Source organism: Varanus komodoensis, unplaced genomic scaffold (assembly GCF_004798865.1).
Source record: "Varanus komodoensis strain SLA01 unplaced genomic scaffold, ASM479886v1 scaffold2, whole genome shotgun sequence".
Taxonomy (NCBI): domain Eukaryota; kingdom Metazoa; phylum Chordata; class Lepidosauria; order Squamata; family Varanidae; genus Varanus; species Varanus komodoensis.
The window spans coordinates 40,910,905-40,938,181 of NW_025335568.1; the positions used below are offsets into that span (position 1 = coordinate 40,910,905).

General features: G+C 39.0%; 1 protein-coding gene across 5 annotated transcripts in view; it reads right to left on the reverse strand.

Annotated features, from left to right (window-relative positions):
* CLYBL (citramalyl-CoA lyase) overlaps positions 1-27,277 on the reverse strand; it is a 228,273-nt gene that overhangs the window by 159,106 nt on the left and 41,890 nt on the right. Inside the window, exons 1-2 of one of the 5 annotated variants that reach the window (XM_044428510.1) lie at positions 19,758-22,331; positions 16,474-16,546 (exon numbers count right to left, since the gene is read on the reverse strand). The exons of 3 other annotated variants lie outside the window; for them this stretch is intronic. In XM_044428510.1, the coding sequence (XP_044284445.1) occupies positions 16,474-16,546; positions 19,758-19,815 (131 nt within the window). In that variant the 5' untranslated portion in view covers positions 19,816-22,331. Of the gene's footprint in view, positions 1-16,473; positions 16,547-19,757; positions 22,332-27,277 lie in introns of those variants that run through there. One more of the 5 variants, XM_044428513.1, reaches the window with a different exon arrangement.

A 27,277-nucleotide genomic window follows, 5' to 3' on the forward strand; every position in this document is an offset into this window, starting at 1 on the left:
GCCCAATAGCCAAGGCTCTCTGGGCAGCTTACAACAATCCATTAAAAATACAAGCTAAAATATACCACATTATCAAACATCTTACAAAGCTGCCATACCAAATTTAAAACACATATAAAATTCCTCTAACTTTAACACAATAAATCTTGGAAACTGATTAAGCAACTAACAAAGTCCCTGAAAAACAATTAAATGCCCTATGGTAAATGACAGTCTTAATCTGGTCCTGAAAAGGTTGGCACAAAGTGGGGAGCTCATTCCACAACCGGGTTAGAGTTTCACCAAGCCTCCTTTGAAGGTGGCAGTTGGGGACAGACCAGGAGTTTGATCTTAGTGTCCCGGTGGATGGTAAGTGGGATGGTAGTTCTACCAGATATTGGCAAGGGAAGGATTGTGCCCATTATATTTCTGATGGTATTTCATATAAGGCATTTCTTTATGACAGGGTGCAGATCTACAAGCCTCGGGGCCAAATCACCTCTTTGGAATTTCTCAGACAGCTTCACCTCTTTCCCTTAGCCTCTAATCATTTGATAGTTGCTATACTTTTCTGCATTTTATACATTCTAAGAAGTTAAAATGCCTTTCCAAAATCTCAGTTCCTGACAGAGAGAACTTTACGATAAAATACAGAAGTATTTTTGCCCCATCCCTTGCCTATGATCACACCCACTCCTGGAGCGCATTCTCTGAGAACTTCTTCAAAACAGGATGGAAAAGGTTCTGTCCTAATGGATATGAAGTCAAATGGTTTCAGAACACAACAACTAAGAACATTTTAAAGAGGTCTCATATTATCACATTTGAAAAATGTTCTTAATTTAATAAAAAATAATCTTCATTCTTAACTAAAATCTTGTATACTAAAAGATGAGATGGAGCATATATTCCACATGTACATTATACCAATATTTCCCACTTAGAGTTTGGTCCAAAAACAAGTTAAAAAACTCCTGAGATTTAATCTGATTTAGCACCATTGGTGGTTATAGGACTCAACTGTTTTTAATCCAAACATTCTGGCCTCAGTAACACTCTGGCATTCAGTGCAAAAGAATAAATATGGCCTGTATGCCGCAGCAGGCACACAGAGCCCTCTCTGTTGGCATGCGAGCAAAGTCACCCCAGCATCACCTCAGCAGCCGAGCATCAGATAACAGCGCACACAGGGGCCATGCGAGTGCTTATAAGGGAATAGCGGCACCAGGAGATGACGTCATGAGCCGCAACTCATTAGCTGCAACTCATCCAAGCTTTCGCATGGCCGGTCAGTGCGCTGCCAAGGATTTGCTTGGACTGACTCTGAGTTGTTTTTTCTGAACTAAGACCTCAGTATTCAGGTTTTATTGCAGTGTTGGCACTTTGCAATAAATAAGTGGGTTTTGGGTTGCAGTTTGGGCACTCAGTCTCTAAAAGGTTCGCCATCACTGGCCTAGGAGATTGCCCCAAACATGTATGCTTATTATGCTACCAGACATTCAGGAGACAATGTAACAAGAAACACATTAAAAGTTATGTGACTCAGAGCATAGAAATCAGTGGGTTTTAGTCTTAATATTTAAAATATCTCTCTCTCTCTTTTAAAACAAATTAAAGCATACATATACCATTAAGGAAAGATGACTGCTTTGGACAGATTGACTATCTTCAACAAATATCTCTGGCTGCTCAGATATGCTGTATTTCCTAATTATCACCTTTAAAGGGCCATCTGGGCCCCATTCCTCACCATTAGGGGGCAATTCGATTTGCATTGTTTATAGGCTTCGTAGCTTGATGGAAAAGTTCATTAGAAATTTGAAGAGATGCATAACTAGCAAATCAAGATGCCCACAGGAGAGATACACAGTTAATAGCTATTTGCACACAACTTAACAAGTCATCCATCGACTCTAGTGTTTGCTTCCCAAAACTTCTTCAGGAAACATTTAGGTTAGTCCCAAGCAGCAGAAGTGAGAAAAAACAGATTATCCAGTTCTTACATCTCTTTTTTTCCAGCTACATGAAGCATATTCATCCTGTATTATAACTTTTAAAGAAAATCTTCTCTTTCAAACTACATATATTAATTCTCTTAACTGACTCTGATATAAGTCACCCATTACGTTAATAGCTACAAAGACATCACAATGGATCAGCTCAGTCTCTCTACATACAGAAAGAAATGGGGTTTTCCAATTGCTGTATGGTCTTGAAATTAAGGGAGGAGAAAGATATGCTTCTACTTCTACCTCATCTATATTTTTTGACTATGCTGAACTTGATATATTCAGAATTGTATTTGTTTGTTTGTGCGTTTCTAACATTTGAATACCACCCCATAGACCAAGGGCTCTCTGAGTGGTTTACAATAAAATACAATAAAGTCAACAATATAGCAAGGATACAGTAAAAACAAATTAATACAGCACAGAAATTTGGCAGTTAATAGCAGAGAAAAATAAAAGCAAGGCATGAGACAATCAAAGATAAAAGCAATGTTAAAAACCAATTTAGCCACCATAGCAACTGGAAAATGAAAAGGTATTTGCCTGTACAAAAAAAAAGAAAAAAGAAAAAGCAGCAATGACACCAGGTGAACCTCCCAGGAAGCATATTCGACAGATAGGGTGCAACCAAAGCCTTCCTCCAAACCGTCAGCCCCCTCACTTCTTTGGGGGAGGGGTGACTCTTGGAGAAGGACCTCCATCAAAGATCTTACTGACCAGGTAGGGAGACAGGTGTTCTTCAGGTAATCTGGCACCAAGTACTTTGGGCATTGTGTGTTAGCAATAGTACTTTGAATTGGGCATAAACTTCAATAGACAGTCAGAGGGCTGATGTGTTCCTGAAGGCCAGAGTGAATGCCTGCCAAAGATACATGGATACACATTAATCCCTCCAATGACAGCACTGGATCCCAGTAAATTTCTGTGAGTAACCACCACAGAGGAATACAATGGGCATTTTTACCAGATTGCAACTGGAACCACTGGGTTTTTTACAACTACAAATTTCAACTGTGAGGGCCACAAGGGGAGGGTACAAGGAACAGCATGCAGGCCACAGGCCATACCACGAGAATGATTGATGTTCCAAGGGAAGTCTGACCCTTTGTAGCACTCAAGACCTACGTCTCATAAGTCATCTTGATTTACACAGAAGCATGTACAAGATCTATCTAGACAGACAGATAAATTTATAAATTATAAATGCTAATTTATAAAATTTAATATTTGTCAAGTCAGGTGTGAAAGAATGACTGGCAGTCCCCAAAGTTACATAACAGGAAAAAGGAGGGACATCATCAAAAGAACAAGATTTTTTTTAATGAACAAAACAAAGGCCCAAACGATGCTCAGAGAGTTTTATTATATGACATGGTATGCCCTTAGCATGTTGTTCTGTTTGAACAGCCAGGATACAATAGAATAATATCTTTTTTATCCTAAATAAGGTAAACACACAGTGCCTTGCAAAACTATTCCTCTCCTCTTGGTATATATTGTGTTACAACCAGGAAGTGAAATGGATTGAACTGGCATTGTTACTATTTGATGTACACAAGATATTCAGCAAGGAGAAGGTGCAAAATATTTGCACTGTTGCACAAAGGCAAACTGACTCTTGTGCTCACACCTTTTGCTGTGACATGCCTAATAAGCTCTGATGCAACCCAATCTATTTAGAAATCACATACTGCAGCCGAACAGAGTTTGCCTGTATGCAATTCTACTGCCACAGAGTAAATACACCTGTTTCTGAAAGACCCCAGAGTTTGCTGGAGAGCATATCTAAACAAACAGCATCGTGAAGACCAAGGAGCTATCAAATATCCCCAGGATAAGTTGTGCAGAATCACCAATCCAGGGTAAGTTATTAAAAATATATTGCAAGCTATTAACATCCTTCAGGACAATGTTAAATCCATTATAACAAAATAGAAAGAATAAGAAAGGCCATTCAGCACAATTCAGTGACCAAAGAAGGAGACCATTAGAGAAACAACCAAGAGACCAGTGGTAACTCTGAAGGAGCTACAGAAACTAATCTAGGAGAATCTAATAGAGGAGAAACTATCCATGGGAAAATCATCCAGATGCTCCACAAAACTGGGCTTTATTGAACAGTAGTAAGAAGAATGCTATTACTGAAACAAAGATCAAAGCTCATTTGAAGTTTGCAAAAAGGCATGTGGGAGACACAGAAAATGTAGAAAAAGTTTCCTTGGTCTGACAGGAAATGGTACTTTTTGGTCTTGCTGCCAAACATAATAAATCGTGCAAGTCCAACAGTGCTCATTGCTTTGAAGAACCATCCCAGTGAAAAGACATGGGGGCGACAGCATCATGTTGCGGGGATGCTTTTCCTTAGCTGAGAAACTGGTCAGGATTGATGGCAAGATGAATGGGACCAAATACAGGGAAATTCTACACAGAAAAACATGTTTCAGTCTGCAAGCAACTTGGGATTGTCCACTTTTCAGCAGGACAGTAACCAAAGTAACACTGCAGTGATTTTAAAACAAGGACCACAATGTTTCAGCATGAACTAGTCAAAGCTTGGACTTCAATCCAATTGGGAATCTGCAGCAAGACCTGAAAGTCGCTGTTCACCAACAATCCACATCCAACTGGCCAGATCTGGAGCGGTTTTGCCAGTGGGCAATCATTGCAAGATCCAGAGAAGCAGAACTGATGGAAATTTATCATAGAAGATTCAAAGTTGTAATTGCTCCAAAGAAGCTTCTACCAGTACTTCCCTCAAGGGGACATACAGTGTCAGCTTGTTTTTGCTTATTTAACTTTTGCACAACAATAAATACATTTTGTACCTTCACTGTACTGAGTATCTTGTGGGCATCAAAATCTAAGCATGCTAATCCCAGTTCCAATTTGAAACACAGGAAAATGTGGAAAAGTCAAAGTTGGGAAAGTAGTTGGACAAGGCACTGTATCATCTATAGATTAACTCAGAAATCATCTGAGTCCTTCCATTCAAAATCATGATTAACTCAAATTAATTCTAAGGCAATCCAAGCACTTTCACTGGTAGCTCTCTGGGGAAGGTCCCTGGAAAAGCAAGGACCGTAGGGGTGGAACAATTGGTTTGCCTACTGGTTTGTTCTGAAGGACTGCTACAGGGAAAACATGAGGCATGAGATTTAAGTTTGCCCAGTATTGGGGACTCTTGGGGTAAGCAATTCCTCTGCCATAGTGGGCTGTTGCACCTACTCCCAAGTTTCCTGGAAGAAGAACTTGAGGGCATCTCAGAGCAAAGCAGATTTCTTTGTTGGCTTGTTAGTGTTTTGATCCAGGTGGAACCATATCCACTTCTCTGGTGCTGCTGGAATGTTTCAGGCTCTGTGGTGGTACAGAGTACCAGAGTTGTAGAGCTAGGCACCACATCTCTCATTACACATAGCCTAATAAATGCCCACTAGCTCTACTCTGGCTTGAGACATGGCCCACAGTTCTCCTGTCCTTTGCTAAGATTTGTTTGAAATAGTTACTCTCAGTCCAAGTAAAATGAAAGCAACGGTTTTTTCCCATTAACCTAAGCCATGTAGTGACTTAAAATGTTGCATTGCTCTTTCTGAACTCCATAACCGATGGCTGTGATTTATCACTATTCATATTTAGGCTAGACAAAAAGTGGTGCACAGGTATCTCTAATGCCAAGAAACAGATGACAAATTCCACTACCCTGCCTGGAAAATTACATCACTACTTACCACCACACCGGGAGTATGTTTTGTGGGTTGTACTGGGCTTTACCTACATGGCTCCTACTGACTTTAATGGGCATCACACAGCTAAATCTCCATGCATCACTTTGACACTTCAGAATAATTGTTCACTTTCATAAGAGGGTCAAAGAAAGGTTGAAGAACTAAAAGAATTCACAGAGGAACATAGATTATGTGTACACGATTGCATCTGCTTTTGAAAAAATGATTGACCCAATGTACATAATGCATGCTAATGAACACAGTGCTGAGCAAGTTTCTTTGGTTAACTAGAGAGGTGATGCTTTTTGAAGAGCAGCAGTAACAACACAAAATGGACATGGATATGCAGCATAAGACAGAAAAGGCATTTAAAATACAGTTTTGCCCAAATATTGTATCCTTTCAAGAGTTTGAAATGCAGTTAGATATGCTACCAGTGATACAGCCAAAACTTCCTGCATCTCTGAGAACAAGGGGCTTCTCTCAGCCTTAGCTTCTAGAACTTGCTCTCTGTTTATCTCTCCCAAATTCTGTTTTTTTGGAAGAAGTTCTAAGTACTTTTTAAAAAGAAAATAAATATAGTAAATAAATACATTCATAAATCTAATAAATAAAATACTGCATAAATTTCTTCTGATTTTCAGATAAAGCTCACACATAGTGTTTCCATTCAACTATCAATAAAAATGCACCAGTGTTCAAAAATTATTGGCCTGCTCTGCCATTTATTTTACACAGGAATTGGAAATCTCTCAGTTCTGAAGCTTGAGAAGCTTCCTTTACATCTTCTGATCAACAGATCAGTTTACAACACAACTTGGATGTTTGAAATCTTGAATGTCCAAGCAGCTTCCCTAAGGGGTGAAAGATCTCCATTTTATGCATATTGTGGGCATTTTTTCGATGGGTAAACCCAACTCACAAAAACATGTTTGCAGATAATCAGGGCATGTTCATCACACTGAACTGTTTGCAATATTCTCATCTAAGAAGCTACAGAGAATGTTAAAAAATCAGTAACATTGACATCTACATGGCTGTGGAATTTCTGCATAAAATACAAAGTTCTCTTTTTAGATGTGAACTCAAGGAAAAAGTAAGGCCACAAGAAACCTGCTAGCAGGTCAACTGGATAGAAGTCTTAGGATTCCAAAGAACTGTATAGGTTCCTTGGCCAGCTAAACACAAATGTTTATTTCATATATTCTATGGAACGATTTACATTACTACTGTGGCACCAAACTGAGACCCTAAACCAACTGTGGCTCTCCAGTAAATTTATCTATATAATACAAGTGTTTGACACAGTCACACATTTGATGCATTCACCCCTTAGGGAATCTACTTGGACATTCAAGATTTCAAAAGTCTAAATGGTGTAAACTAAGGTGTTGATCTGAAAATGTAAACGAAACTGCTCAAGCTTAACAACTGTCTCCCTCACTCCCTCCACTGTCTCTTCGCAGTTACTGAAAAGGAGATTATTCTAAAGGATCATATAGGTGCGGAAAGTGTGATGAGTTCAGGATTAAGATGAGGATAATGGCTGACTGAGTTCAAGATCAGAGTTGAGTGAGTGTGATTCACAATCCCCCTTCAGCAATGACGATGTATAGCAGGCTTCTAAACAGGTAGTAAAGAGTAAACCTGAAATGACTTTGAAAAAAATCTACCATGTAAGGTACCCTTAAACTCCTTTAAGTGACCCATAGCACTCAGACTGAGTAGTGAAAAGGGGTGGGAGCTCACTCAAGAATGACTCTCTGTGATAAAAGTTTAGATTACTGTCACTGTTTTCATGCTTAAATAGTATCTTTAAAAACCTCCAATCATCCATGGTGAAGGTTGCTTAATGGAGGGATGAGGTGCCCATAAGGTCCTTGAAGTTTCCACAGATTCCTTACAGAACAAGTCTTACAATCTCTTCTCCCCAGACATTGCCCTCATTATAGACAGTGCAAAGGGCAGCCAAACATCCCTGGACTTCTTTTCTAGGACTATAGAACTGTGCTGCAATCTTTCTTCCTCTTTAATCAAGAAGAAGTGGAAGAAGCTCCAAGGAGATGAATTGGAAAGTTCATGTGCAAAGTAGTAGGGAAGTGTATTCTCTGCCTTCATAAAAACATAAGAAGAATCCAGTTTGAATAGACCAAGGGTACATCTGGTCCAGCATTCTGTTCATACAGTGACCAACTACAAGTTGGACATGTATCCACAAGTGGGACACATATGTACTGGCACTGTCCTACCCATGTTCCCCAGCAAGAAGTGAACATAGGAATATAGTCTCTGATACTGGAGACAGCATATGCCGACCATGACTAGTAGCCACTGACTGGCTTCTCCATGAATTTGTCCAGTCCCGTTTTAAAGCCACCCAAATTGCTGGTCATAAGTACATCCGTTCATCTGTCCTGAATCTTCCACCAATCAATTTTATCAGATGACCCAGGTTCTAGTATTATGAGGGGGAAATATGTTTCCCTATGCTCACTATGCATGATTTGTACAACGCTGTCATAGTCTCACAGCAGCTGCAACACTAGGTTGAGATTTTTATCAAACTGTCCACCACAACTTTTTTGGTGAGTCATGGCGAACTCGTATCCTTTCAACTTATACCTGAAGTTGGGATTATTACTCTGCTGAGGGATGTGGCATTCTGGGTGTGCACCATGTGTCTTGCCTCTGGCTAGCTTATAGAAGGTACACACAGCATCATGATGCTTTCCCCAGAAAATTCTGCCCAGAAGCCAAGAAAAAACAGCTCATTGAAAAAGTTAAGCAAGTGCTCAGCACCACTGAAAGCAATGAGACCTGAAAGAACTTCACCTTGGCTAGAGAGAGGTGCAGTTCCTTTCTGCCTTTATCTGAATTTTATTGGATACGCAAGATACAAATAAAACTGAATTGTTGAAGAAAACAAGCTGCAGATTCACCCTCCCTGCCCCAACATTTTCCTAGATTTAACATAAACTATTTGTTTATTTTACACCTTCTGGTACTCTTTGTTCTGTGTTTACCATTACCATCCTTAATTCTTACAAAATTAAAAAAATGTAACAGTCATCTTCCTTCACAATGTTTGCAATTAATTTTCTTTACACTCATTTTTTATATAGCCTGCATAAACTTGTCAATAAGTATATATTTTCCAAGGGAGGTTTGTGTTTTCCTTAAAGGAACGTGCTAAATCAAAACTGAAAAGCAGTATTTTTAAAAATTCAACTTATATGTTTCTGAAACTGGCAACAATGGATGCTGAAATATACATAGGACTGGTTTGGATGAGAATAATGCTAGACAGGCCTTGGGTTCATGTACTTCTCCAAAATGGCTGGAAAGAGATCGAAAGCTTCTGCTTCCATTTTTATTTATTTATATTTATTTATTAAGTTTCTATCCTGCCCATTAGCCAAGATAACTCTCCAAATGGCTTAAAATGTTTAATACAATAACAATAACATTCACAATCAAAAGAATAGCACTAAATTGACCATATATACTGCAACAGTAAAATGCAACAATACATAAACGGGAAAAAATGAAGGAAAATACAGGAAAAACCCTACAATAAAACCACACAATGACCTCAATTCATTTACACCAAAGGAAAAGGCACAGTAGCATTAAAATACAATCAATACCATACCATCTCTAAAAATTACTTTAACTATTAAAATATTGGGTAAATAAAAGAGTCTTTGCCTGGCACAATAAGGAGTAAAGAGGGCACCAGGCAAGCCTCTATGGGGAACTAGTTCCAAAGTTGGGGTGCCACTACCAAAAAGGCCCTTCTCCTCAGAACCATGTTTTGTTTCCTTCAGAGAGGGTTCTCTGAGAAGGACTTCAGATAATGATCTAAAGAATTGGGTGGGCACATATGGAAAGAGGTGCTTCTTTGATAATCTGGCCCTAAGCCATTCAGGTCTTTAAATATTTATGTCAACACTTGTGCCAAGATTTCAACTGCTAACCAATAAAGTTGATAGAGAACTGGCATGATGTGATTGTGTCAGCCAGTTCTTATCAGCAGCCTTACTGCCCTAATCTGGATGAACTGAAGTTTCCAAACTGGCTTCAAAGGCAATCCCACATAGAGAATGCTACAATAATCTAGACAAGAGGTTACCAGAGCATGAATTACTGCTGCTAGGTTCTGCGTGTTCAAACATGGTTGTAGTTGGTAATCAGCTTAAGCTGATAGAAGGTGCTCCAGGCCACCAAATCCACCTGAAATCCCAGCAATAATTCAGGGTCCAGGAGCACCCCAAACTATGAACTTTGCCATTTGTGTGGAGTGCAAACCCATCCAGGACAGGTGTAATGTCACCAATCTTGAGTGAGGCCTAAACCAAGTAGAGATCTACCTTCTGCCCACTCCAGTAGAACACCAGCATCTGTTTTTACGTAGTTCTTTGAGACATGGCTCAAACTCTAAAGCAATTTAAATATGAAAAATAAGTGCTGTCACATTAACAAGTTCATGACTTGTGTTTTATTGTGTTTTATCTTATGACTGTGAAATGCCCAGAGGTGCTGTGGCACAATTGGGCGGCATACAATAAAGAAAGAAATATAACACCCATGGCTAGTGGCAGAGTGCAAGCTTTGCATAAAGAAGATCCAGGATCAATGCTTAGCATCTTCAGGTACAGCTAGAAAACACTCCTGTCGGGAACACTAGCCATCTGCTGCCAGTCACTACAGAAGCAAAAAACTGAGCTAGATGCTAGCAATAAAAGTTTCCTACATTCCTGTGTATTGATGCTTACCAAACAACTTAGTAGCACTCAATTGTACCACCCCCAGTGAAGCCACATTATGTGGTGGGAACACCACATAGAGCTCAAGCTATTGGGAATATGGCAGGGCCCTCTGGGATGGGCAACATTTCAGGTTGAAAACATGGCTAATAACAATGTGGTGATGGCCATGTGCAAACATTCCCAGAACCTACATGGCGGAATGAACAAAGCAGAAAAGATTTTTGCACCCTTGCAGAGGCTGAACCAGGTCAATAGGAGCAGGGGCTGAGGGTTATGCCTCATGGCATATATCCTCTGGAAAGGGACTGACCTTTCATTGCTGAAAAAGCTGAAGGATGATGAGTAGGTCTCAGAGGAAGTGCAGCACCTTCTGAGCCTATTATCCCCAACAAGGATTCCTGCAGGGGGGGAGAGGTGCTAGCTACCCCTTGAAAATTATTGGTACACAGCATCAACAGAATGGAAAAAGATTTGCTTTTTTGCCACAGGAAAGGTAAAGTGATGCATAATTAACTATTGACTGGAACAACATTCTTTTGCATCTTTTAATTGGTGTGAATTAGTTTAGAATTAAAATGTCTTTTATCTCACCTTTGGGGATGCAATCTAATCTCAGCAATATGTCAAAGTTTTCCTCTTAATTAAACTTTTCAAATAAGACGTACTTTAGAGGGCAAAAGTTCCTTATTTGGGGCTTACTAATTTCAATGATTGGAAAAGGAAAAGCAGAGAAAGCACCCTGGATGGCATAAGACTCCATTTAAAATTCAGAGACCAGCATCCTTGCAAAGGATGATGAAAGAGGAAAATGATATAGATGCCTGACCTGCTATAGGCAAGCAGTCTTAAAACTTTCGAGCCCTGAAATTCGATATTTGCTCAAGAGCTGTCAGGATCTGGGTTGCTCCAGTGACCAGAACCAGAGCAATCACCGCCATATTTGGAGGATCAGTCCTAGGCCATGGAGCTCTCAGTCTACTGATGAGCACCAGCTGTGAGTCCTGGGGAAATTGCTATATAAGAGCAAGCTCTTCCCTCCGGAATTGGCCTCAGCAATACAGGTCTTTGTGTTTGCTGCAGTGCCTGTTGTTGGTTCCTGCCATGTCTCTTGCCTTGCCATGTTGCCTCAGCAGCACAGGTCCTCTGCTTTGCAGCTACAACCCTGCTCCTGTTCGTGCTCGGGCCCCTGCCTTGCCATGTTGCCTCAGCAACACAACCTCACCTGTTTACTGATGTACCTTGCCTTGCCTGATGGTTCTTGCTCCTGGTTCCTGCCTTTCCATGTTGCCTTGCTGTCATGCTTGCCTCTTGCCTGACCTATATCCTGCCTCGCTGCCATGTTGCCTCAGTAATGCAGTCCTTCCTGGGAGCTGTGGTTCACCTCCTGCACCCTGCCGGACCCTTCCTGCTTCTGGTTGCTGCTGTGCCAGGTATCCCGCCTTGCCATGTCCAGTGGTGCAATGAAAATTTAGACGGGGGAGCCTTCATGATAGTCAGAGCCACAGCTCAAAGCCAGGCTCCCATCAAAGCCACTCCCCAAGCCACATCTGTTTTCCAAATTATACAACCTATGATTATACAATAAAAATGAGCTTTATCACTTTGATTTTTATTATCTTATTTTGAATTAATGATTTTGTATTACATTCATACCCTATTCTCCATCCAAAAAGCACCCAGAGTGGCTTGTGTTAAGTCAGCTTCTGCCCACGGGCATACTACCTAGAAACATTACTTACAAAGGGAAAAGGAGAGAAGGGGTAGGGAAGGAAACTCAGGCACTAATTACTCTGGCTTCAGTGGGGATCCAGTGACCCCCCTCAGAGCCCCCTCCAAAGAGACAAGGGTGCTCTGACCACTTGAGGCTCCCTTCTACTATGCCCTTGGCTGTGTGTCTCACCCTGTAACTCTGTCCAAGGTACCTGCACTTTTGTTTGCCCTCCTGGTTCTCAACCTTTGGCTTTCTCCTGACCACATCCTTGTTCTGTCCTCATGAATTCTTCTGGTTCCTGGCTGCTTTTGGACTTTGCCTTGCCTGAAGTTCTGTTGCCCTGGTCCAGGTTCCTCTGCTGCTCGTCTTGTTTCTGGCTACTCACGTCCTGGCTGAGACCCTGACAAGAGCACCTGCATGTCTGCCACAGCTTCTGAAGAAGCTTTGCTAAGTAACCCAATTGATATGGGAAGAAATAGATCTGTTGTGCCCTAGAACACTCCCCAAACTTTCCTTTGTCTGCTAAATGCAAGAAATGACTGAAAGTGGTGGCCAAGCTAGAAAACTAGCAGTTACACTTCCAGAGAAGGTTGTGTGTCATTACTGAGAAACCCCCAGTAAGTATCTCAGGGATGGCAAAGCTCTAAGGAATATCATTTGAAGAACACAAACAACATTTGCATACAACAATCTGAATCAAGAATCTACAAAGCCTTGTAGCTCAGCGACAAAGCTACTGCGTTATACAAAGAAGGTTCCAGGTTTGTTCTCTGGCATCGCCAGGTAGAGCTGGGAAAGATTCCTGTCTGAAACCCTGGAAAGCTGCAACAGTTGCCCAACAGTACTAGGGTAGATAAACCAATAATCTGGCACTTTCCTTTACATCACTGGTTCCCAATCTTTTCTATTCTCTGTATCCCTAGAAAATGTTTGATTTATGTCTGCACCCCCTACAAAAGTAATAGCACATTTGAAGATGAATAAGTCAAATTTCTAATTTTTGAACAACAACATACAGTACTGCAAGTGAACAAACTCAACTCAGAAAAAACAGTTTTTAGCTGAGTGCATAAAATTCAATTTTGGCATATTGCAAAACCTTCTTCTTCATTGCCCCCTCTGAAATGCCATTTTGCACCCCAGTTGGGAACTCCTGCCTTACATGTATTATTGACTTAATATCCTGTGACACCTTGCACCTCCATATTAATTTGAAGGCTCTCAAATGTTAAATGGAGAAAAGATATCCAAATTCTGCTCAAGCAGGGTCACTGTTTTTGCTGCATTCTCCTGATTCAGCTGGCGTTACCTTTTATAAACTAAGCACAGTTTGTGATCTTGTGCAATTTCATTACTGGCCATGCAGAATGTCTGTTAAGGTATTTGATTTAGCTTCTTGACTTATGGCTTCATGGAGCTTGAGCCAACATGAGATATCCCTAACTCTGATTTTAAAATCAGTAGGTTTTCACTGAAATCCCCTCATTTTTTTTAAAGGACATTAGTTATTAAAATGTTCTGAAAAACACAACACACATGTTAAAAACAAACACTAGCAAGTCATTGAGTAGATATAAACTAATAAATAGCTATTTCCCTATATGTTTAGAAAGGATTATTTCTGAGTAAGCCTGCACATGTTCTAACATATCTTTTTACTTACTATCCCCTCTTCATCAGTGATCTGTCAATCAGTGAGAGTGATTCCCTCAGTCTTCAAAATTATTCAGTTGTCATTTTCAACTCATTTGACGATTTTCGTACAGGATGAGATAGAAATATTTTAAATAAATAAATAAATAAATGTTCCTGCTATTCTCCACCACAGTTAGAATATTGACAAGAAAAGTGGAAGTCCTCTTGGGACTCTGGAGTATCGGTAGCATTGTATGCCTGACCTAACTTTGCCAGCAGCTGCTACCATAGTCTTCCATAGGGCTGAAAACCTAAATATATGCACCAGTGCTTAGAACTCCACAAATCCAATAAAACACATCTCAACAAACATGAATAATGTACATTAGACATTTCCCCTAGAGTATGAAAGAAATACACAATATGCCAAGCCACAGCTTGGAGTAAAATGTACAGATGTGCCAATCTTTTGGCACATCTTAACTTGGTATACCCATGGCAACTTTTATCACATGATATTTTGTGTAACAGCTGACTTCATGGGATAGATGACAGAGTTAGAGTTTCAAGTTCATTGTTCATCAGGTGCCATTTTTGTAAGCAATAGAATTACATTGGCAGAATCTTTTTTGTGATTCACCTTTACTCCTGTGTCCTTGTAATAGATCATATATTCTTGGCTAGATGGACAAATATTCTTAGCTGGTATAAGGCAATATTCTGCATTACTAATCAATACAACCACACTGATACATGAGGGGGAAATGAGAATGCACACTGTATGAATTCTGATTAATAAATGGCTCAGCAAATAGTATCAATACTAGATAAAAAGATTAGTGTATACACAGCCCTTGTGTGACTAACCCACCTTCCAAGGTTATTTCAGGAATAAAGGGGACCTAAGTACTTGAAGTCCTTGAGGAAAGGCAAGATATAACATGGATTGACAGAGACAGAAATGCAAAGGATGTTGTGGCAGCTTCTTGGGATCACATAGCATAGCTAAAATGCCTTTGGTCCATTTTGGCCATGTATCAGATGAGGCCATGGAGATTTTATACAGCTCTTGATCCTAGTGATCTCTATTGGGAAGAGGCAATGGGCCAAAATGACAGGCCCAAGTCAACTTTGTGCTAGAAGGAGGATCCCGTACAGGAATGAGAAGGCTGAGTCAGAATAATGAAGCAAGAAGTTCAGGACCACGGGCAGCGATCCTGCAGCTGAATACAGCAGGAAAATGTCTGTCACTGGCTTGCTTGCAAAGTCTTTACAGCCTGGCCTGGGAGATTCAGGACCTGTTTTCTGAGTGCTGCAACATACCACTTAAAGAGCCAGTGTTCTTTTCTGCAGCCATTGGCTCCTGCAAGCTGATGGAGGTTGGGACTGTGGAGACTTTCCAGGGATATGTCTTGACAGCATTCTACAGAGCAACATATTAAATCTGCCACTTCTCTAGATAAGTACACTGAAAGACACAATATAGAAAGAATCCCTAAAACAAATGCCTAAACCCATGGAACAACGTCATCATGAACTGAAACCAGATAGTGCTAGGAAGCACTATATTTATTGTATAGGTAAAAAGTTGGCTTTCTTACACGTCTTGCCATGAAAAAGTAATCCTAACAATGATGTCACTGATAGGTATTTTACTGCACATCCCACGTTATGGTACTGTAAAGAAGTGGTAGAAACTTATCAGCTAGCATGCACATTTATATTTACAATGGAACAGTATTCCAAAGTGTAAAACATCTTATATAAATTAACTTCTTAGTTGCATACACTTTTCCAAAAACACTGTGAACCTTCTAAAATTGCTAATATATAGAATAAACCACAAAATACATTTAATATCTTTTATGGGAAGTTGATGTGAAATAAAAATTTATGTAGTTAAGGATTTTCAACAGTTCTTCATCCAATTTTTCCCTCTCTGTGGAGCACTGGTGATTGAAACCTGATGGCTACTGTACAAAAAAGGTCATAAAATATTTTATGTAGAAATAAAACAGTAGCCATTAACATTATGCTCTGATGCTGGAGTAGAAACATAGCATGAAAACATGATAAACCACCATAAAAGTGAATATGATCAAATGCCATTACAATGTCTAGTCTCAAACAAATGACATATACTAAAATACAGTCACAGTCCTTTTGCAAAATTATTTTGGACAAAGTACCAAGAAAACCCTATATCCTCTCTCCTAAAGGCAGTTTGCCAAAGAAATTGCAAATGTACAAGCTTTAATATCTATAGCCAAAGAATACACACACTTGGAAGCACATAATGGAAAGGCTTAAAAATCAACTCATGATAAAATCGTTTTGTTTTATAGATTACCACAGCATTCTGAAGAGAGAACCATTAGGGAAGAGAGTATGGATGGCATTAAAAAAAGGAGAAGAAAAATAGGAGGAGATGATTACCAAACTCTAGTGTGGTATAAAGCATCACAAAACTATTTCCAGATATTTCCTCGAAAAAAAGTGACAGTGGATTGGTTTTAAAGGAATCACCAAAGTAAAATACTGGACTCTTAGGGCACATCAACAGTGATTCCAGTGCGGGCTGTGCTGTCACCCCAGGGAATCCACACTGCACACTGCTGGAGCCAAGAATCCGGATAGCATAGACATACCAAAACATCACTGCGGTCTGTCCTGGGGCTGAAGTAGGGTCAGCATGGTGTCCTTTGCGCTGTAGCAATCCTCCTACAGTAGGAAGGAGATTTGAAATCCTATAGAAAATCCCTGAATGGCATAGTTGTTAGTGAGGAATAATACCCAGTGGCCCCTCTTCCTGCCATATCAATAGCCTTATCTGCATATGAAATAGAATGGAGTGGAAATGAAGCTGAAGAGTACTGGAGGTGTACCAAGGAGAATTTCATACTGCATTTGTGGGGAATTACATTTCAGAAAGTTCACCTATGTTTTAAAAAGCATGTAAGCTAATACAGCAGGGGGCAAGCTGGGCTTGAACCTTTTCACCCAATGTGCTAGGTCTTTTTATTAACCCGCTGGCAATTTTTACAGGAGAAGTGGGCTGCCAATCTCCCATTATTACAGCCACTCTTCCCCCTACTTTCTTTTCTCTTCTCCAGGTTAGTAAGTAAAGGGGAATCTAGCAACCCTGAAGGAAATGTTTTGGACTCTTGGGTTTCCAGTTGCAAATTTTGATCTACAGCCTGTTTAAAGGATATCACAGATTGCACCCACTATGCAAAAGTATGTTTCAGCATCTTTCTCACATATTCTTTAAAGTTTATTTTTATTTTCTTATCTGTTTATTTAATTTCTATACCACCCAAAAGCCAAAACAGTTCCAATTACTCCTTAGGTTAAATCAGTCATAAGCAATGCTACATACCACTGGGATTGTTTAAGCCAGAGGCCGATGCAGGCGAAATATGTTATTGAAGAGATTCCAGTGCTGCTTCATCAACTTTATCCCAGAAGAAAGATGAAATAATAGCTTTCTCACTGCACTACAAAATTAAAGGTACGGCAGCATCACGACTCATTTAAATAGCTGCTTTTCTTAGGAGCTGGCAATGGAATTTTTACCCCAACAACATTATTTTTCAGAAAGAAAAAGCAACTGTTTTCCATGTATAATAATTTGCAGCAGAGAAGGAACCCCAGCTGGTTTATGTATGCAGACCTGCACAGTGCATTTTCATTAGAGATCTGTTCTCCACCACACTAGACATAAAATAAAAGGCCAAAAATAACAACTAATAACTGGGGCATTAGGTATCATCATGTTTCCCTAACCATTCAATACAAATGCCAGGTAACAAAAACAAACACGGGACCTATTAAATACTTACATCGACACGTGGTGTCAGAAGTCTTAGTGCCACAAATAGTAAGATCAGTGGAGCATTATTAACTAGCATCATTTAGTTCTACTATGCTCACAGTGTATGTGGGGCTTTGGAGATTCATGAAAACCAAGAGAGATACTTCCTCCATGGAGCTTACATGTGAAATATCAGCACTGGGAAAAGACAGAGATGTGACTGCACTATAACACAGTGGGTGGAGAAAACAGAGAGGCAAGGGCAATAAGGTAACACAATCATTCTTTGCACATACTTTTTGCAGTATTTCCTGCACTACCGTGCAGTAACCTGCATTTATGTAAAGAAAGTTTTCATTTCCCCTTTAGCACTGTAGTTTGGAAGCATGGGGAAAATATGAGGATGAACACAAGGGTTACACAACAAATAGAGCTGCCAGACTGGTGACTGGGACCAGCAGACAAGAGTATATTATGCCGGTCCTCTAACAGCTACACTGGCTACCAACTGAAGTCTGGACCCAATTTAAGGTGCTAATGATAACATACAAATCCCTAAACAGTTTAGGGCCTGGTTACCTAAGGGAATGTCTCCTTCCACATGAGCCTGCCCAGACCTTAAGATCATCTGTGAAGGTCTTCCTCTGCAAGCTCTCCTTGAAAGAGGGGAGCAGGAGGAGTACTATGCGTAGGGCCTTCACTGCATGGAGTAGTGGCCCAATTATGGAATTCACTCCCCAGGGAGATACTCCTGGTGCTGATGCTTTATGAGTTCCAGTGTCAGGCCAATCCTTCCTATTTACCTAGTTTTTAACATTGTTAATTGGTATTTTAATTATTTTAGTCTCATATACTGGCACTAAGGAGTTTTTTATTGTTTTATTGTTGATTTTATCATTTTTAATTGTGTAAACTGTCATGAAATTTTTGATGGTATAGGATGATGGTATAGAATTTTTAAAAATAAATGAATAACATTTTATCCTTTGTAGTATTCCACTGATGTCTCAATACAGGACTCGATTTACCAAATGCAAACAGTGGCCCCAGAAGCCACCGTGAAATACAGCTTGTACCCGGCAGGAAATTACAGATTTGAATAATTAAACATATTTCAGTGGTGATGTTAGTGTGGTCCATTTCTTTTTTCATCTGTTTTCACTGGCATCCACAGCTGAGATTTTTTTTAAAGCCCTTATAAAAAGGCTACCCTTGTGCATTGTTTACTTGTTCAGCTAAGACCATCATTTTTCTACAACAGCTTATGAAGTTGAAACAGAACTAGAAAAGCATCACTGAATAAAGCATTTTTCCTCCACTGACTTTCATTCACTTCAATCCATTTCTCACATAGCTTTAGCTCTTTGGGACACATTCTGGTAAGACACTGTACCAACAGGCAGAACTAAATCAGTAATTAATGACTAAGAATTGCTTGGTGTATTTAGGTATAAAATAAAAAAGTAGGGTTGTTAAAAAAAAAAAAAACCAGCAGATTTAAGCACCATCTGGGCTTTCTGGTCACAGTGGCAGAAATTCCAAAGAAAGGCTTAACAGTGCATGATCTGAGAATCCCATCTGTTTTATCTAAAAATGAATCAATCAGACAGTTTAGCCATTTTTGTGTAATATGGAAGGGGAAAAGCCCATCTCCTCGTCGACAGGTTCTCATAACTTCACTCTAAATTTTCACAAATGTCTCTTGCTGGTTTCATTCTTTTTTTTATTACTGTTGCTTTTTAAATTATTGTGGTAATTATTTTAAAATTCCAAAAGGAAATAGACATAACCAGGTACATAGAGCTGCTCTCAGTCCTTGTTTTCTTCTCTTTCTCTCCTAGTAAAGTACAACAAACATATAATATCACTGCACAGTGTATTTCTGCTCCCCCACCTCACAACACTGGCTGCTATGAGTGGGGGCAGTGTGCAGCCATGACACATGGTATATGTTGTGTTACTAGATATTACTTGTAAGAGAAGAAAGACATGGACCATACCAACTCCAACTCTTTTGATGTGTAGTTCTACTTTGAAAAGAAGATGATCCTAGATTGTTAAGATGTTGTCATCATCATCAATTAAATCAAAGATGTAACAACACCTTTAAGCAAGTACCTGGAGTAAGAACATGGATGCTTATGTTGCTTGCTCTTTTCCTAACAAAAATCCACATTGATGACCCTGAAATTCATGTCAAGCTGTTTTGAATAAAAGACAGGTGAATCAGGTGTGGAATTAAAACTAATATGGCATGCACAAAATATATCAATGGAGCTTGACTAATCATTAGTAATTCCTAACAAAATGCTTCTTATGCTAGAAAAGAAATTAACAAAGTTACTACCTAAACAAAGATTGTCCCAACTATAAAATTGCTTTCTGTCATCTTGACCTAGTAACAATTAAAGCTGTGTATCTTTTTCTAAGATGTGTGCAGGGGATTTAAAAACATTGTTTAATTTTGCTTTTTAAGTAATGGAACCAACATGGCTGAGTGAATGGTATACAAATTTTAATACAAGCAAATAATACATAAAAGGCACCTCTTCAAGTCTTCTTAGAGCTTATGGATGCATGTAATGTTTGTAAGCTTGTTAGAAGGGTAGCATGGCCCTTGACATGAGGAAGATAATTCCAACTTGTCTTTCCTGCTTGTCAAATTTAAATAATACAAATGGCAATTTAAAAATCAGATAATAAATTAAAATATATAGCAGGATTAAAGACAGCATTAAATAAAAACAGCACTGACTCATGGAACAAAATCCAACTTCCAAAGCTAGGCAAAATGCCACAAAACAATGTGGAAGCTTAGGTTTCCCCAGAATTGTCCACCAGACGAGGTGACACAAAGAGCCATTGGCCAGATTTCTGGTTGGCCAGATTTCTGGTTGGCCAGATTTCATGGGCATGAGGCTGCAGTTTAGATTTAGGGAGTGTTTTCATTTCACAAGAATCCACCCAGGCAATAGGCTACAGTGGGCTGGTGGTTATGTAAACAAGTCCTAAGGAGAGATGGCGGGCTCACCACGGACTGTTAGGATTGTTGGAAATACACAGGACCCATACACAGAATTGTTGTGTGGATAAAATTGAAAGAAGGAAGCTGCCTTAATTATGTTAAGCTGTGCTGAGTCCTTGAAAAGGAAGAAAGGCAGGATATAAAGATTTTACATAAATAAAAATAAAATTCACAAACATGCCAAATGATGCATGTTGTCTTCTCACATCCCATTTCACCAATCATTTACTTCCATGCTTATTACGTATTTATAAACTGCTTACAACCAAGATTTCAAAAAAGTGCATACAAATCATGTAAACACAAAAAAAATGAAAACCAGTATGCGGAATGTAATATATCTGCATTCTGCACAGGGAAGACTGGAATAAAACATTGCATTTTATCCTAAACTATGTAATGATACGAAGAATTCTATATAGGATGAACTTACTATTAAAGACCATTCTATATGTATTGAAAAGAGTAAAGAGCATTTAATGCACCCATGCATTCAGGTGCAGCACACACCATTTGAATTGTTTTGACATCTACTTTTAACAAGAAAAACATCTTACCAAACAGGTTTCTGCAGGTGATGTCAAGGATCATGGTCAGGAGGCCACAAACACAGTTTCCAGATTGACAGAAGCAACCCAAACTTTTAATTGTGGAGACCAGCAGAGAAAACCACAAGAAAACTCAGCGACAGCAACCATTTTTTTTTAAAGTAAATAAGGATGTTCATAATAGCCTGTTGTAACAAAAACAAGGAGTCTTGGGCCATCTTAAAGATTAACAGCTACAAGAAAGGGAAAAAAATGATGAACTGAGGAACTACAGATCAGTCAGACTGAAACTGATCCTAGCAAATTATAAAACAGTCTGGAAACACCCTGAATACAATGCATTTATTACTAGAAGCTAATATGGATTTGTCAAGAACAAATTCTGCCAGTCATCTGATTCCATTTGTTGACTGGGTAACCTCCCAAATGGACTGTGGGAATGCTGTGGACATAATTTACCTAGACTTCAGCAAAGACTTTGACAAAGTGTCTCATGCTATCCTCATTACCAAAGCAGCAAAAAGCATGCTAGATAGTGCAACCATTAGGTAGATCTACAATGGGCTGGAAAATTGGACTCAAAGAGTGTTCATCAGTGGCACATTCTCCAACTGGAGAGAGGTGACAAATGCCACAGAGTTCTATCCTGCGACCGGTACTCTTCAACCTATTTATTAATGAATTAGATGAGGAAGATCAAGGAAAGATAACATTTACAGATGACACAAAGCTGGGTGGAAAAGCAAAAGCCCTGGAAAACAGAAATGAGACACAGGGTGATCTCAACAGCTAGGCAGGGAACAACAGAATGAAAAATCAATAGGGACGAATGTCAAGTCCTTCACTTAGGAACGAGAAACCAAATGCACCACTACAAGATGGGGAATACTTGGCTTAACAACACTGTATGTGAAAAGGATCTTGGGGTTATTGCAGATCACAAGCTAAACATGAACCAACAATGTCATGCAGCTGCAAAAAGGTCAAACACTATTTTGTGTTGTGTTAATGGAAGTATCTTTAGAAGGCCAGATCCTGAAGATGAAACTCAAATACTTTGGCCACCTAATGAGAAGGAAGGACTCTAAGAAGAGTCTAATCCTGGGAACAATAGATGGCAAAAGAAGAAGGGGACGGCAGAGGATGAGGTGACTAGATGGAGTCACTGAAGCAGTTGGCATGAGCTTAGGTGGACACCAGGGGATGGTGGAGGACAGGAAGGCCTGGAGGAATGTTGTCCATGGGGTTGTGATGGGACAGACATGACTTCACAACTAGCAACAACAATGGAAGTATCACTTCCAAAACACATGAAGTACTAGTTCCCCTTTACTCAGTACTAGTCAGACCTCACCTGGAGTACTGTGTCAAGTTCTTGGTATCTAAGATTTTTTTAAAAAATGCAGAAAAGCTAGAAAGATTACAGAGGAGGGCAACACAGATGATTCAGGGATCAGAGGCAAAACCCTATGAGGAAAGAATGCAGAACTGGGCATGTTCAGCCTCAAGAAGAGAATACTAAGAGCAGATATGATAGCATTCTACAAGTACCTGGAAGACTGTCACAAGAAGGACGGACAAGATCAGTTCTCATTCATTACAGAGTACAGGACAAGGAATAACAGACTTAAGTTAAAAGAAACTAGATATCAACTGGACACCAGGAAAAAATTCCTTGCAGTACAACAATGGGACCTATTACCTGGGGATGTTGTGGTTTGGACCCAATGGCCTTCTGGCCCTTCCAACTTTACTATTATATGATTCTATGATATCTATTCCAATGTTAGCTTCTGTGGCCATTGTCCACATCCATTTGATGAAGTGGCCAGTGGCCAGGAAAACTTATGCTAGAATAAATTCATTAGTTTTTACAATACCAGAAAACTCTTTGAAATGTATAAAAGCCATCAGCAACAGACCATGTAAAATAATAGAAAATGGTGCCAGGGTGTGTTTCATGCTGGGATTCAGCTTGACTGTTAGGGAATAAAAGGGAGGAGCTGCTGCACAAACACACACACACACACCCCTTGCTAGGCAGTAAATGCAAGAGAGAATTTGCATCTGCATAGCAGGAAGCAGAGAAATTAAGCTCTGCTTCTTACTAGAAAGGTAGCTAGATATCAAGCCCAATAAAATGAATGGACTACAGTCAACAGCTCAGGAGCACACAGATGTACAGCCACAGAATGATTTAGCAATTCAATATTACCCTAGAAGACTTCCAGATCCCACTATATGTGCTGTTACTGCTATATGAGAACCCCATATTCAGAAAGGCACTGTATTGTAGGTGTGAATGTACACAGATAAATGAATTTTCTACAACTAAGCCCTCATATTTGCAAGACTAATTGCCAGGTGCAGATGCCTTTGGGTCTAAATTTGTGCATTTTAGTATACTTGGGAGCAATATTTTTAAATATTTATATTAACAGATGTTTTGTCCTTGTATATTGACCTTCAAACAATTCCACTCTTAAATATGGCTGTATCCATTCCCTGTCCCAATTTATGTGCTCCAGTTACAAAAATAGTATTTTTATATTGGATTAGGTTGATGTGAAGTTAGTTACATTTTAGCGTCACTGAAATCATGGCACACATTTGTCATGACTACAGCTCATGTTAGATGGGGCTTATAGGAACTGTAGTCTAAAACATTTGGAAGGCTCCAGGTTGCCTAAGCCCTGGGCTGAAGCTCATCCATAGTCCTCCTTTGTTTTCGACACACTGTACTTTCTAAAAAATCAATTTGCCTACTGTATATTGGAAAACTCTCTCTCTCTCTCTCTCTCCTGCTAGGGTGCATTGTCAGAATGGTTAACAAACCACCCCAAATCCATGGCCTGTTTTAGAATTGCTTAAAGCTCTTCCTTCCATGGCTTGCATTTTCAAAATATTGGCTGACGGATGACAAGTCACACAGTGAAATTAACCCATGGTGGCTTGTTGTTACATTCAAATTACCCATTGAGAAAAAAGCAGAATTAGCAAAGGTAACAATGCAATGTTCCACTTCTCTCTCTCCCATGGGCATATTCTGTAATTTAATCGATTTTTTAACATGTCTGCATTTCAGAGCTTCCTCGGTTCCTTGGTGGGAATAGCATTTTTCTATATGATACAAAACTTTATTGAAAAATCAGAATTGATGTTCTTGAAGGAAATGTGTTGCAGGAATCAAAATTATCAATATATGCAGCTTTATAAGTCTGTTTTCCTTATAAGGGACCAGGTCAAGTGATACTTGTTATTTAAAGGTTTGGAGAAAACCTATCACATTTACAGTGGTTTATAAATTTCATCTGATGATCACTTGCAGCTATTGCTAATATATATTTAGTAAGATTTAAGGGGTTTTTTTCTGCACACAAGTAGCATTTAACTTGCAGCTCAACAATGTATTTGAGGAAAAGAACTAAATTGAGAAGGAGATTTCATTCCTGAAACTTCCAGGTTAACTTTAGCTGCTGGAACAAAATACATTATAGGCACAATCTACAAATTTCCCCTGTTGAATTGAGTGGAGCTGTGGAAAAATCCAGTAGACTGTGCCCTTTAACAACCGTTAAATGTGAAGAAGAAAACTGGGGAAAACTCTTCTCCTTCTAAACAGATTCTACATTTTAATCAATGTTCTTTTTCTAGTTACATTCAACTGATTTCAGGAAAGCAGGCCTTCTAAAATCATGAAGATTAATAGAAATTTAAACTAAAATCCTTCTTAAAATAAACAAAACCTTTTGTTATTCCATTGAAAGAATGACAAAAGTAAACTACAACATAGGAAAAAGCCTTTTAAAACTGACAAAATGGCAAGTCAGAGGTCAGAGAGCCAAGCAGGGCAAGCCAGCCCTTCTTCAGAATGTGTGGGTCATTCTTCTCACTAACTTCTGTGCCTGGATTGGTCTAATGATAAATTCAACATTAGCTCCACCCTTCACATGGAGCAATACCCCCCCCACACACACACACTCGAATTGCTGCCTGCCTCAACAGAAGTTTAGTTTGCTGATTGGACATGAAACAAAAGAAAAAACAGCAGGACACAATTTATAAGGGGGCAGCGAAGGCTGACACACTATTGTACTCTAGAGGTAACCACAAGCTGTTAATTCCATTTTAACATTGTTAGTAAGACGGTTAACACATACAACTTTGTTTAGAAACCTTGAAAACACCAACATACTAGTGGAAGCCCCTACATAAGTAAAATATGATAACTGCAAAGGTACTAAAGAGTTATGCTTGTGAGTTCTTAAAAATACAAGGCATGAACATTGCTTTGCCAAAATCAAGAAGTAGATGGATTGGGAAGCTCAGAAAGCTGTGACACTATCCCATTCATCTACATATTTTATTCAGGCATGTTCTTTTTCTGTTTTATCTGCTATAGCACTGAGAAACAAACTGATTCGTTACCTCAAAGCACATAACAGCTTTGTCCTTCTCCTACCCAGTTCCACTCCCTGTGTGCGTATGTCACTTTCACACACACAAGTGTGCAGATTTAATCAGTGTGGAATGCTTTGCATGAATAAATTGGGTCTGACAGATTTATTGCAGTTAATTTTGCAATAGAATGGGAAAATGTTTGGATCCCAGCCTTTCAAGTATTAGGAAAACAATTAATCCATCATGTAACGGAAATTCCTGCATTACACCCTCATGTCCAATTAAATAACGTCAAGTAATTTCATGCAGTAAAACAGAAGTCTCAAAACCTCAAGGAAATAAGTTCCACTGCTTCAGAATAACTGTTTTTGACCAAACAAAAAAAGAAACATTTGATTTTGGGGATTAAAAAAATACAAAAATTACTTTTTCCAGAAATCCTTGCTACTTTTCTGATTTATAAAAGCATATGTATCACCTAAGGAAAATAAATTAAAAAACACGATGCCAGAGATGCAGAAAATCCAATATATGATCCAAGTGTCAAAGTATTTGTTCAGGATTTCTACTTGCTTTCAGTCATTGGTCACAGATGGGTAAAAATATGGAATCAATCTGATGAATTAGCTAACTTTTTGCATTGAGAAAATCCATTCAACATGTTTACACACATGAACAGTAGATGCATGTTACAACTACAGTTGTATCTGGAAAAATAAATGGTGCAAATTAATCTTTTCTATATATAACAGTGTATTGCTGTTGCTAGAGAACCTTTGAGTTTTGCAGATCTATCAATATATGTGAAAAACTGTCACATCATTTATTTGAGATATGTGCACTTCAGTCACATATTGTCTGCCAAAATACCCATCCCATTGATTTCAATGCAATTTATTTCCAGGAAGGTATATTACGCTGGTAAACTGGTGGTAAATCAGTCCTAATTAGCCACATTGTATGGAAGTGTTATTTAAGTAAAGGCTAGATAATGAAACAACAACTCATGTTTTCTGTCTTCATTTATAAAAATTGCATTTCCTGAGCTTGCTGACCAAAAATGAGAAATAATATTCATACATTTTGCTGTGAACCTTCCTGACATTTCCATGAGAAACAAAAAGCATGGGTGTGTAACTAAGCTGTAAGACCAAAGGATTGCATTTTTAAAGATTTTGAATCAAATACTAAGTACTGTAAAGAAGAAAGCAATTGCCATGCTAATATTCAGATAGCAAAGGGGGAAATGGCACATAGCACCACCTCTGTAAAACACATTGACAAACAAATAGGATTGACTATTTGACCACAAACAAAAAGTTTCAAAAGATGCAGGGTACTACTATTCAATTTATTTCCCTCCACTACAGTACAGTGACTGTTTTACTGGTTCCTTACATCTTATGTTCAAGATACACACATTCCAGTCTAAGTAGTTCAGTTGCCATAACAACCTCATAAGTTTGTTCTCCATTCTTTCATAAAATCATTCTGTAAATTCTAAGACAGCTAGTATTCTTTCCAAGATAATTTAGGTCTCCTTTAGCTCTTAAAAAGTCTGTTTCTCTCCAAAACCTTATATTCTGAAAATATTAAAATTGCTTCCCACTCTTATCAGAGAAAGCACGTATGTTACTATCAGTGCCCTTGGATATTCATTTAAG